Raw genomic sequence first — 12,840 nt, 5'->3', positions numbered from 1 at the left:
CATGTAACAACAACGCCGGATACACACACACAACACACACACGAGAAAGAAGAAAAGGCTGAAAGGGTTCTCGAACGACGTAAAAAAGACACGGGGGTTATGGGTAAAGACAACTCTGCAGAACACCCAACCAAGCAACGGGACGCCAAATGAACTCGCAATCCATGAACCAAATCAAAGAATGATGAGAAAAAACATTCATTACCATGTCCATCAGACACCCCCCAACTCTCAAACTCCGCATCCCAGGTAAAAGCCGAATCGTTGCCTCGAACCGTTATCGGTCCGGACAAGTCGGTGACCCAATTGAAAACAATCCAGATGCGGTCGAAAAACGCAAGCCGAATTTTTTTCTCCCGCGGGGAGACGTGCAACCGGTTCACGCTCTTGTAGATCGCTTTCGAAGACCAAACTCGGCTTCTTGAAGTTCACGGATCAGACGAAGACTCTCAGCATCCGGCTCGTCGTCAGCCGCACGCTTCGTGGATTTGTTGATTTGACTGGGCGAAGTCGAAGATGCAGTAGTACGCTCGCCTTTCTTCTCGTCCGTGGGCCAGAAGCTCTTCTTCGCATTGTGTGATGATGAGGGCCGTGACGCTGTTTTCTTCGTCCCCGAGGATGGGCCAGGAGTAGATCTCTGTACACCGGTCGTCGATGCGCCGAATGATGAACGGCGCGCGCCAAGCATGTGCGTTGCCGGCTTATTCGTCTTGCTAACAGAAACCTCGGGTACGTACCGGTCGACCTGGCGAGGTTGACGGGAAGAATGTCGCGAGCTAGATGTGGGCGTGTGAAGGATCACCACGTGTTCCCCTTCGCCATCTGCATAATCGTTGGGAACATCGGTCTCGTCCACCAACGACGTGGGTGGAGAAACAAGAGTAGCTGTTGGCTTAGAAGCAAGAGCAGAGTTGACCTCACTCGTCACCACGGTATCGGACTGGAAGGCAGGCGGTGATGCGTACGAGGTCTGCCCGAGCGGGGCTTCCTTGTCCGTTGCTGCTTGTTGCAGAGGGCCGTGGACCTCGTGAGGGACATCGGCATACGGGCCATTGAGGTCAAGATCCTTCGGAGCATGACCGACCTGGTCCTGTGCTTCCAGCATACCGTTGTCTCTACTATTGAATTGGAGCGGCCGCGACATGGGAGAAGTACTTTCTTGCTTCAAGCGTTTGCTAACGGCTGAGCCAGTTCCTTCTTCATGGGGACGAGGTCGTTTCACGGAGGCCGCGGCTCGTGGCTTCGCTCGTTCCTGAGCTTTGACGGGATCAATTCTTCCATACTCATCATGGATACACCGGCGCTAGGATCAATTAGCGACTGTAAAACAAAAACTGGAGACAACTAAAACCAACCTTGCTCTTCCGACAGTCGTCGCAGGCCTTGCTCCGGCCTTTCTTTCCGGTATTTGGCCCCTCGGGACTGAGATCGTTGAGTCTGTTAGTCTGTGCATGCGGGGTGCCCACAGTGATCATTGAGGCTTCGAAGCGATCCATATTCCTACTGGCACCATTGTCCTGAAGACCCGCTTCTGATGCAATGGCCGCCAAGGAGTTCAGAGCCGACGCTGCATCGTGCGCCGGCGAATGGACCCCGACACCGAAAGCCCCCATGGCCGTCTGTTTAGATGAGAGATTATCATTTTGTTCGTCCTTGTGATGGCAGCGGATTCTGCGTTTGCGACAAGCATCACATGCAACCCGCTTGGGGCCTAACCCAGAAGCCCGAGGTGCAGTTCGTGGCTTAGGCACGGGCTCCTCTTTGATACCCGTACTGGTGCTTGACACGCTCGCTGGCATATGAGAATCCGTGGTCGAAGGCACACTAGAGCTGCTCTTGTCGCTAGACTCGTTCGCCAAGTCTTTTGGATGCTCCGGTAGTCGCTGCACAGCCTGCCGCTCTGCATAAGTACGCTGGCTGTCCACATTGCGCTCTGAGCGACGACTAGGTCTTCCGGCTGGCTTTTTCTCAGCGAGGCTGAGCTTTGGGTTGCTTTCAATCACGCCGGGACGAGTCCAGTGAGGTGCTTTCTCGTTTCCACGTTTCCATGCAACCCATATCCCAAAGTGCTTAACAACGTCAACTGGGTCTCCCGGTGTCTTCGGTATCGATCGTTTGACCGCATTCCTAGCATCCATCGTTACTCCTTCCACAAGGTAGGAACCAGCAATCAAGGCGGTACGCAGGAGGTACTTTGCAAGATCTGGCAAGCCTTCCAGCTCGGCTTGTGAGTAGAAGCGTGAATTGTGATAGGGAGAGCCCGCAGGAGCAGTATTCGTCCTATCTCCGAACTCATAGTAAATGGGATAGTCGCGATGGAAGCGGTAATTCTCATCCTGTGCAAACGCATCGAGAACGCCCTGCGGAACCGGATCTTCCTCAAGGTACTTCAACGCGGTATACCATTGGATTTTCTGGAAGAAGGGGTATCGGAACTTCCTTGGCACCTTGGTGTCTTTCTCGATTTTTGCAATCTTGATCTGCATCCCGTAATTCAATCTGGTCAGGAAATTACCACCAATTACCAGACTATTCTCCGGAGTCCACACGGCATGAATCCAGCCCGAGGGAATCAGCATCGTATCTCCTTCAGCCAAATCCACGCGATAACATTCCTTGGTTTGATCACCAAGAAAGGTCGTGTCTTGTGCCGGGGAGTTACACCACTCCTCATATTTCTTCAGATGCTTGTCCGTAGGTGGAATGAAGAAGAAAGTCTTCTTGCCTTTCAGGATGTGGTAGTAGACAGATGATCCACCAAAGTCGATATGAAAGTCGGTATAACAATCGGCCACTGACATCAAGCAATAGAATTGGACTTTTGGATAGTCCCCAATCGCTTGAAGCTCTTGAGGCCAGACTGAATCTTGCAAGTCTAAGTCGCGAACCACTTTCGGTCGTCGAATTAACCTTCCCAATGGACTTTGGGACACTTCCAAGCTGATGACATTTCGCACTACTTTGTCACCAGTGCTCTCATAGTAGTCGGCCCATTTTTGCATAGTCCACCTCTTGTCCTCTCCCTGTTGGGATTTGACATCTATGACTTCGACCCTCTCTTCGGGTCCATAAAGCTCGGCCACTTGTCTGACCGTCAGGCCTTGAGGGATCACCATGTCCAGTTGATCTTGGCCACAATCTACCACCTGCTCCAAGCTTTCCTCTTGCGCGTTGAGATGGTCCAAGAGTTCATCGAACATCTCTTGCGTGGAGGCCTCCTGCGCCAATGCATCTAAGTCCGGGTGTATGGTTGGGACTGAGTCCCGTGTATTCCATTCGGCAGGGATGACTATCGGCTCCGTCATGCCACTGCCTCGTTCGAAGTACTCGGCCGTGATGAGCTCCGGGCGCATGCGGGGAAAGTTTTCAGGAAGAAATCGAATCTTGCCTTGGCGGATGGGATCAATGTAATGGTGTTCCAGTGAGTCTGTTGCGGCTTTCACTAGCCCTTGGTTTAGCCCAGCGTAATCGATGGCGGTACGGGCGCGAGATGACTTGCGAACAAATGTGGTTCGTCCATGGAAGGGGCCGCAGGCGCGGCAAATGAATTTATCCACAGTCCGCACCTCTCTGTCGTTTTTGAAACCAGCGCAGACAATATGGAACCAGCGCTTGCAGCCGTCGCAACTGATCCAGGTCACATCACCCTGCTCACCAGTGTCGACTGGTATACGAACGAGATTGCAAGCGGCGCAGCTGGCTTGACCAGACTCCTCCGACTCTGTGTCGTCCTCCAACTTGGAAGGTAGTTCTTTCGGTATTGACCCGGCATGAGTGCTACGCATAACATCGATAAACTGTGGGCCCGACTGTGCGCCGCCCAAGATCTGTTTGTTTGCTGATACCCAGTGATCGTCCTCCGCGTCCTCTTCATCCCGCCAGAGAATTGGTGGAAGCGTTGAAGAACTGGTGTTAGGTCGCAGGCCTTGTATTGTTGGTCGCGCAATGGCTGCTGAACCGTCGGACTGTGACCTCATTCGGGACTGTGGAAGAGCGTTATTGCTCGAACCAAAGTGGGTAGAGTTTTCGGTATGAGCGGCCCATGATCCCACTGCGGACCCAATCCTGTCGAAACGCCGTGTGTCATCGCCGGAGTAAAGAGCGGGCTCATCTATGCTGACCCGCTTGACGGATTGAAAGGTAGGTTGAAAGTTGGTGGGTCGGGCAAAATTCAATAGAAGCTCTGCATCTGTCTTCATACTATCGAGCAGCGAAGAAGAATTTGCATCCGATCCGGGCAGCGACCGATGGGAAAGGAATGGCGATTGATCTTTTTCTGAGCGCGGTCGCTTGGCGGGGCGTTCGGAGGAGTCACTAGATCCGGAGGGGAACAGCGACAATGCAGGTTTTGAGTGTGGAGAGGAAGGTCGGTAGGAGAGAGGTGCGAAGGTAGGACTTGTCGCTAAAGCAATGGTCGCGAGAGCGTCGATGGTCGAACTCGATCTGCCATGGCTCGGTCGATGAGCAGCCGCATGATCTGCAAGAGGATAGTCACTCTGATTCTGGGGGTATAAGTCGCGATCGGAGGCAGCCACCCTTGCGATGCTGCGGTCAATCCATGAGGCTCTGATGTCGGAGGTTGAACAGGGTGAAATCGGTTCGACGGCGCGTCGCGGAGGTGAGGGAGTGCGGTAACGCGGCGGTCGGGTCCCGAGGTGAGTTGAGAAGGATGTTGCACTAATCATAATGAGGTCTAAAATGAGATATCGGACGAGGAAAAGAGTGAGAAGGAGCCCGGGGGAGGAGACGAGACGTGCTTGCGGCAGACGGGTGCAAAGCGGGGAGATTTGACCACACGGGCTAAAGACGGGCCACCGCAGGCAAAGAGAGAGTCATTCCTGGCAGAGTGTAGAGCGCACGAGGAACAATGAGATGAAAACAAGGCTCAAATGGAAAGGTTGGAGGGGCAGAGTTGTGGGTTGGGGGGGGAAGAGGACGGAGGAGAGAGGGAGTTGACGGAGCAGAGTCGCACGGCGGAGGTTGAGAGGGGAGGGGGGGAGTTGAGCGAGCCTCTGCCGACGGGCGGGAGAGAGAGAGAGAGAAAGAGAGAGCGCGCAAGCAACTGGGAGACGGAAGACAGCTGCACCACGGTCGAGAGTGGAGGAGAAATAGAATAAAGCGGATTAGAAAACCGAGAATATAAGAATCAAGAGGCTTGAGCGATTGAAATGATGCGCATCAGAATTGAAGGGAGAGAGGGGGAGAGGGAGAGGAGGAGAAGCGATCTTTGAAAGGCAGATAGACGGGGGGGGGCGGCGATGAGGCCGAGAGGAGAGGAGAGGGGAGGAGGAGGAGGAGGAGGTCGTCGCCGGACGGAGATCAACGAGAGAGAGAGAGAGAGAGAGAGAGAGGGTGTTAGCCTCAGGCAACCATCCGACTTACAAGTGTTGTTAGTATTGTTGTATGTACCGGTAAGTCGTCGTTTGCGGCACCAACCATTATCATGCATAACTAACTGAGGATATATTTGCATACTATCCGTGTATCTCTGGACTTTGAGTTAAAAGCATGATAATTTATCTTGTCTCCGATGTTCTTCCAATTCAGCGAAGCTCTTGTACCACGAGTTGGTTATCGTCCTGGAGTTCTTGATCCACTTCGAACTTCCATCAAAGTGAGGCTCCTCCAAGGCCACTAAGCCCGAACTGGCAAGGCAGTCAATCTCTCGAACCTCGTGCTCGTCGCGGATAATTGCTCCCTTCTATCTTGCTTTCTCTCTGACCTGCTTCTCCTCCTTTCCTTTCATAAATACTCTTCCCCCAGACCCCCGTTGGGTATCTGACGCGACCTTCACCCTTTCTTTCACATCTTTTCTACAGCATTTACTGTCCCACCCGAGAATGAGCCGGAAGCTCGCCCCCGAAGCCAATCGGTAGGTTCTGTTCGAACAATTCTACCCCTCCCCTACCGGTCACCCGCCATCGTCTCCGCTGCGCTCCTAGGGCTCGGGGAACTAGGCACCATGATGGCGTTCTTTACTGGAAGATTTGGATTTGGTGGAATATGTGACTAACATCTCTTAGGATTCTCTTTGTCAAGAACCTCAAGTATGCCTACCTTCACACTCGGAATCTTTAAACCCGCCCGTCGATCGTCGCATGCCTGTCCTATCAAATACATCAATGGAAATAATCACGTCTATCCCTTGAAGTGACTGCTAACGAGGCGTTTTTGATTCAGCTACAACGTAACAGCGGAGCAACTCTTCGACCTCTTCGGCAAATTCGGTCCCATCCGGTAGGCCTTTCAGTGACTCACGCGCTGTCGTCTCATTGCCATTCGACCCGAAACTAACGCTCTCTCCGTCAGACAAATACGACAGGGAATTGCGAATAACTCCAAGGGCACTGCCTTTGTGGTATACGAAGACGTTCACGACGCCAAACAGGCATGCGATAAGCTCAATGGATTCAATTTCCAAAACAGATATCTCGTCGGTACGTTTTTCTGTCTGCGGTGCATTTTTTTTCGAAATTATTGTGACGGGGACAGTCTGGTTGACATTCGCCGCTTCACCTCCTAGTGCTATACCACCAGCCGGAAAAAATGCTTAGGTCGAAAGAGGACTTGGCGGAAAGGCAAGAGAATTTGGAACGTCTCAAACAGCAGCATGGTATAGAATGACGTGATGATTACTTTTTGTCGCTTTCTCTGCATGCCCTTTGCCGGCATCTGGTTGCGTATTCACATGGGTTGGTCGTGGGGTTCTCGGCGTTTGTTTTCTCCTCTGGGTTTGATAGTGGCTCTTATTTGATTCATGGGTCTGAGAGGGTTGCCGGCGGGTAGAATGAGACTCTGGCTGAAGTCCGGAGAAAGTGGTACAGAATGGGTTATTTCAGGCTGGGATCAATTCCGTTGCACCGGTTAGTCACTGCTATCAATATAATCATTTCGATCGCCGGCCACTTGCGGCTGTTGCGGGCAAACTCATGGAATGCGATGCGCAGACTTCATGGTCCTTCATTGAATCTGGTAGCCAAATCCACCAAACATACTGTTTTCTAGGACTCACTGGGATCACGGACAGGGTTCTGTGCAGCTGGGGCCCCGGAATGCTTGGCTCGGGTCTCCACGATCGCTCCCCAGCTGCATCATACGTTGGCAGTGGATCAGGCTGGTGAAGATCATCATGCAGTCAATGGTCCTTTGCCCCTGAGCGACCTACGTGAGGCTAGCCTAGCCGACTAGCTTCGCCTTTATATTCCGTGTAACTTCAAGTTACTCAGTATCTTCGTAGTACCTAAACGTACTATGTATACTAGATAGTAGTTACCCACTCTGAGAGTCATGAGTTGTGGGGGACATGATGCAGTTACAGTCATCTCTGATATTGGAAAATGAGAATGCTTAGCAGTAAGTCGTTATAGTCTACTGAGTCTAGTTCGTAGTGCTAAGAGCCGAGCCTCCTGCCTAGTCGTTCATTAGCGCTTGTTAGTCTAAGCTCGGGAGGTATAGTACGTACACTTTACTGCCCGATTTCTCAGGCATAAAGATTTTTCCCTTCTGTTCTGCCCCACACCTGGCCGACCGCCTCCAAAAGATTTTCTTTTCATCGCTGGGCCCGGACGGAGACCTTCAACTTGACCACTGCACTTTCTTTACCCTCCTCCTTTTCTCCAGCATCTCGACCTGCACCGCGGCAGTGATCCTTTGCGTGAGCCTGCTTCTACGATAGACCTCTGACATCTTTTGTCTGCTCATAAATTCACCCATCTTCTACCATGGCTGACACCTCTGCTGGTAAGAATCCTCTTCACACTCCCCCACCACCACAAGCCGTCGCAGAAGAAAACTCTGGGGAAAAAAAAAAGATTTCTCATATACTGACATGTCTTCTTCGATACAGCCTGGCCTCTGGCCGACGAGAGCCTAACCCAGAGCCTTTTGGATCTTGTCCAGCAGGCTTCCCACTACCGCCAGCTCAAGAAGGGTGCTAACGAGGGTAAGTGATTCCGATTTCCTGCTGGATGATGATGATATCTTCTTCTTTTTTTTTCTTTAAATCTTTTCGCCTTTTTCGAATCATCGTTGCAGCGTGTTGGTTAACACTCCTATTTTCACAGCCACCAAGACCCTTAACCGTGGTACCGCCGAGTTGGTCATCCTTGCTGCCGATACCTCCCCTCTCGCCATCGTCATGCACATCCCTCTGCTCGCCGAGGACAAGAACTGCGTCTACGTCTTCGTTCCCAGCAAGCTCGCTCTCGGCCGTGCCTGCGGTGTCTCCCGCCCCGTCATCGCCGCCAGCATCACCACCAACGAGGCCAGTGATCTGATGGGCCAGATCCGTACCCTCAAGGACAAGGTTGAGAGACTTATGCTGTAAAGCCGTCTATGCTTCGCTTGGAATGAGTCTGGGTGGAAAAACCTCGTCATCACCTATACTCAGTTCCATCGAGTTTGATATCTATTTCAAATCTATCTTCCATATACCCCTGTGTGTGCGGGCGAAGATAGGGAATGAGCTCGGGTATTGGGGACTGGGTTGATGGAGTCATAGTGGAAGGTCTTTTTTGTTTCTTTTCTTTTTGCTCAGGTCCTTTCTTTGTAAAAGGGACTTCCAGAACATTTTTCTGGATTCAAATGGGTGAAATTTATATGGACCTCTGCTATACTCGAATTAGACAGTTATTAGCTTAAATGTCGAATTTTACGATACACGCCTTGCAATGGGTCTATGTTGCCTGACTAGCAAAACTGTAGCGTCCTTTCAGGTCTCGGAATCCGGCACTTGGCGTAGGCTTGGGCCCAGCGCTGGGGCCCCGGAAGAAGTCGGTGACGAATCTATGGATTCTAGACCATAGCTAAGGTGCCCAGAGGTTCGAGGGACCTATCGGAGTCAAGGTGACCTGCCGTATAAAGAAGATCAGACGATGGTGCACCAGATAACTAGTCCTCGTCACTGTCTTTCAGTAGAGTCAAGGGTGGCGTTCTCAAACAAGAGTGTTCAAAAGACCGGCGTGTCCATCATGGATGCAGTGTTGATCGGCCAAGTCCCAGCCCCAGTCACTGGTGGTGGCCCAATTCCCATCGCACAAAATGACCGAAGAATCAGCTCATAATGATCAACTTGCAAGGGGCCCCGGCCCCTAATCTTTTCAGACCATTCACCTCCCCCCTCTTTGAGGTGACTTAATTCCTAGATTGCTCCAGGGCGAAACGAGCTCTGATCCGTATACAGATGGCAACAAGCTGACGTACAAAGACCACTTTCCATCACAAACAGCCCAGACGAATTTACTGCAGGTAAAAAGAGTCATAAAACCCCCTTTCACCACTCTATCATAGACCCCCAACATATAAACACAAGAAAACAAGAGCAGGCTCCATGGGAATCATGCGGCGAATCGATATGTACCGATATAGAAAAGAAGTGAAATCACATCCAAACAGCCTCCAAATGCAGACCGATCATGAACAGAAACGTCAGAAACAAACAGAGGCTCATTAAGGTTACTTTTATGTCAATCCGGCCTGGGTATGGTGTTGAGGAAAGCAAAAACTTCAGACAAGCAATCAACGATAGTCAAAACATGTGGGTCAAACCATGATGCCGAACATGGTTCGATCATCACGCGCAAGTTAAATGCATGGAAGGAACTGCAGGTGCATTAGCCCTAATCCAGAGTCGGGGGCGGGTAGGGAAACTCACGTTCATCACGATCAACATCGGAATGTCAAACACATCACGCTTTACTGTCCAGCAGTAGGCGCATTCAACCTTGCCATCCTTGAAACCGAGCTGGTTCATGCCCGCCTCGCTGGCGATTCCACCCTTGCGCAGGTGATTATTCCAGCGTTGGTTATCCTCCGATGCCAACTCCATATCCTCTTTCGTCTTGTACTTCAACAACTTGCACGTTCGCATCACGCTGCCACGCGAATCCCCAAAAGCTAGTCTGGCGAAATCTTCATAGAATTGCACCACACTGTCGTCATCCAGCAACTCTGCCAGGAAAACAGGGTGCGGCCGCCCTGGGGTTGATGAATTCTCGCCCGCCGACCCGCGCGGAGTGAAGCTGCGCGAGGATGTCCCGGAATTTGGGCCCGAAGTGGCCCCCGTGTTCACATTAAGGTTGGGTTCCTTGCCCAGAAGCACATCCTTCTTCCATCCAGTCAAAATACTGAACTCTTTGCCCACCGCCGCAATCTCGCCCGTTCGACGGCACACGATCGTAGGCGTACCGCACGCGTTGATAAAGTCCTCGTATTCCCACAGCGTCCTCTGGAAGCACTTCTCCATGAAGATGAGATCGTCTCTATTCAACGTTTTCGTTGTCGCAATGAACGAGGGTCGAATTGATGCCAGCGCCTTGGCAATTTGTAGGGTCTTTTGCGGACTGAACCGCCGCTGAATGAAGGCAGTAAGGTTGTGAAAGCGACTGGTATATGCGTAAGGTTCCTTGACGCTCTCGTATATCGAGGACGGATTCCTTTGTCGTCGGCGCACTCCCACATGCAGATTCTGATGCTTCAGGCTGGGTGTCGTTATGGCGGGTCGTTGATTGATCGGAGCCATACCATTAGCCTTGGTGGCAACCGCAGTGCCAAAGGGAGACTCTTCGAAGCCGCTCGTCAGCAGAGGACTGGTGGTTGCGCCAGGGCTGTTGAAATGAACCGGACCGCTTTCAATCGCAAACGCATGCGGCGCATCGGCTTTGGACAAGTGTCCAGGTATCACATTTCCTTGACTGGATTGGGGATAGACGCTAGGAACGGTAACATGCGTCTGTCCCGGCGCCTGGCTGCTCGGCCATTCATTCAGAAGTGGGTCACCGAACATAAACGGCTGCTGATTGCCGGGACTTTCACCGAACCCCGGCCCTCCAGTGATAGGAGTGGAAGCATATTGCGCAGAACCACTGCGGCCCATAGACCCTCGCTGCGTAGCTGAATCGCTAGGCGAATCCCCGGCGCCTGTCGCCATGTGTCCGAGCATACCGAACTCCAGCGCACCGTACCTGTTCTCGAAGTTCATGCTAGAAAGGTCGAAATTAAATAGGGCAGGATCGCTGGGATCGAAGAACGGACCGGCGAAGGGATTGGGGTTCTGTGTAGACGGACCCGAAGTACTCGTATTCGTTTGCTGTTGTTGGTTGACTGAGGAAGATAGACTATTGTTTCGAACGGTCGGAGTGGCTTTGAGGTTAAAGGACGGTGATACGGGTGACTGCGAAGGGAACGAAGTCTGGTTCATGGGGTTTTCCTGGTAAACATTGTAGGACGTGGATTGGGGGGTTGGATAGAAACTGGCCCCGGAATTTTGCGGTGCAGCCGCATTGACTGCGTTGGCGCCGTTCCTCGAGAGCGGCAGGCTATTGTTGCGCATGGGATTGTTGTAGAAGCTTCCGCCAATTCCCGGCATCAAAGCCCCATCAGGTGCATCATGGAGGTACTTCGCTTTTTTCCGGACACCATCCTGACATGCATCTTGCAACCCACGCTTAATACACCGCTGACACGGTCTCTCATCACCTATGCGCACGAAGCTCAGTTAGTTGGACGTCCTTACTCCAACGACGCGATGCACATGCCGCGATGCGTTTGCTAGAAGGCGCTAGGTAGAGCGCCTGAACGGCTGATTGTGAAAAAAAGCGCGAGAATTGCCAATGCAGAAGGGGAGGGAGGGGGGGGTAAAAGGAAAGCTCAGACGAGGTCAGTCATACCGCAAGTCAAATGCGCCCGCTGGCAAGCAAAACATGCCCTACGCGCCTTTTTCCTCCTCGGCCTCGACGGATCCTTTGCATTGGCCGACTTCTGTCCAAGCTCCACGGCACCTTTGTCCTTCTCGTCGCCGTTCACCTCTGTCTTGTGAGTTTCCGAGTGCTCGTCAGCAGACCTGATGTCGTGATTGGGCCCATTTGGCTCGACCGACGGAGCTGGGGAGCTCTTCTCCTTGGCGTCCACGTCCATTTCGACATGAATGAACCGACGGAGCGGTGACTCGGGAAGCGGTGTAAGGCGAGAGCCGAGCTGCGCACGTGCGAATATTTCGTCTCGAAAAGAAGGCTTGCCACCTGAGTATTCGAACGCAGCGAAATAGCCGAGGATGTCTCACAGCCTCAGTGCCACGATTTTTCCCTTTTTTCGAGTACCGATTCTTCTGGAAGTCCCCCGGTGGATTAATCTGGAAAGAGCAGATATGCAGTTGTGTCGCGGTTCGGGCGCATGAAATTCAAGCAGATACGGGGTACAAGCGACGAAAGTTGTAGAACGAGGACGAAACGAAGAGCGGAGAGCGACGGCAGACCGTAAGATTGAAGAGGACGGACAGGGCGGATGAGGAGGGGAGAGCTGGAAGAGGTATTGGCAGCAGGACCGGCGCACCCGATGAAGAAGGGTCAAAAAAGTCGATTTATAGGGGCGACAAGAAAGTTAAAGGGTAGATGGTGGAAGAATAGAAATCTAAGGATGCTTTTCACGATCACGCGGGTGGAATCCGAGAAGGGGGAGAAGTGGGATCGTTTAACGCATAATATTGGTAGGGCGAGTGGAGAGCGAAGATTGGGCTCAATTTGTCGAGGGTCGGAGACTGCGGGGAAAGAAAACCCAAGGACCAGGCGCAGTAATAAAAGTCGATCGGGGAGGATTTGTAAGGTACCGAACCCGGCGGGAGAAGAAGAGGGGAGAGGGGATTTGCAACAGGAGGGGTAAAGAAGAACAGGAAGAAGAAGAAGACCTTGAAGAGAAAAGAGAAGTGATAACTAAACGCGGGGGTAGAAGAGTCACCAAGAAGAGAATAAGCAGTGGTGCGACAGGTTGAGAAAAGAATTGGATATGGAGGGAGAAAAAGGAGAAGCAAAAAAGGAAAAAGAAAAAGAAAAAGAAAAGAAAAGAAAA

The 12,840-nt window shown here is 52.0% G+C and overlaps 4 protein-coding genes across 4 annotated transcripts; 2 read left to right on the top strand and 2 right to left on the bottom strand.

The window, feature by feature from the left end:
- Positions 1-13: 13 nt before the first annotated feature.
- Positions 14-4,787, bottom strand: jhd1 ([Histone H3]-lysine-36 demethylase). Its single transcript, XM_025570989.1, has 2 exons — positions 1,356-4,787; positions 14-1,303 (listed from the first exon to the last, which is right to left on the bottom strand). Exons 1-2 carry the CDS (start codon positions 4,683-4,685, stop codon positions 380-382), a joined length of 4,254 nt encoding a protein of 1,417 aa, XP_025433737.1. The 5' UTR covers positions 4,686-4,787; the 3' UTR covers positions 14-379.
- A 791-nt stretch (positions 4,788-5,578) lies between these two features.
- Positions 5,579-6,941, top strand: BP01DRAFT_313843 (putative pre-mRNA branch site protein p14). Its single transcript, XM_025572519.1, has 5 exons — positions 5,579-5,872; positions 6,024-6,043; positions 6,177-6,237; positions 6,310-6,437; positions 6,524-6,941. Exons 1-5 carry the CDS (start codon positions 5,841-5,843, stop codon positions 6,622-6,624), a joined length of 342 nt encoding a protein of 113 aa, XP_025433736.1. The 5' UTR covers positions 5,579-5,840; the 3' UTR covers positions 6,625-6,941.
- Positions 6,942-7,562: 621 nt separating this feature from the next.
- Positions 7,563-8,674, top strand: BP01DRAFT_354282 (ribonucleoprotein-associated protein). Its single transcript, XM_025574388.1, has 3 exons — positions 7,563-7,740; positions 7,847-7,942; positions 8,064-8,674. The coding sequence occupies exons 1-3, from the start codon at positions 7,722-7,724 to the stop codon at positions 8,324-8,326; spliced, it is 378 nt and encodes a 125-aa protein (XP_025433735.1). The 5' UTR covers positions 7,563-7,721; the 3' UTR covers positions 8,327-8,674.
- An 897-nt stretch (positions 8,675-9,571) lies between these two features.
- BP01DRAFT_290890 (Zn(II)2Cys6 transcription factor domain-containing protein) lies at positions 9,572-11,913 on the bottom strand (the record flags this gene model as incomplete). Its single annotated transcript, XM_025571624.1, has 2 exons — positions 9,572-11,475; positions 11,667-11,913. 2 exons carry the CDS (start codon positions 11,911-11,913, stop codon positions 9,572-9,574), a joined length of 2,151 nt encoding a protein of 716 aa, XP_025433734.1.
- Between the last annotated feature and the right edge of the window lie 927 nt (positions 11,914-12,840).

This window comes from Aspergillus saccharolyticus (assembly GCF_003184585.1).
Source record: "Aspergillus saccharolyticus JOP 1030-1 unplaced genomic scaffold BP01scaffold_6, whole genome shotgun sequence".
In the NCBI taxonomy this organism is placed as follows: domain Eukaryota; kingdom Fungi; phylum Ascomycota; class Eurotiomycetes; order Eurotiales; family Aspergillaceae; genus Aspergillus; species Aspergillus saccharolyticus.
This window is presented reverse-complemented; position numbering and strand designations above follow the sequence as displayed.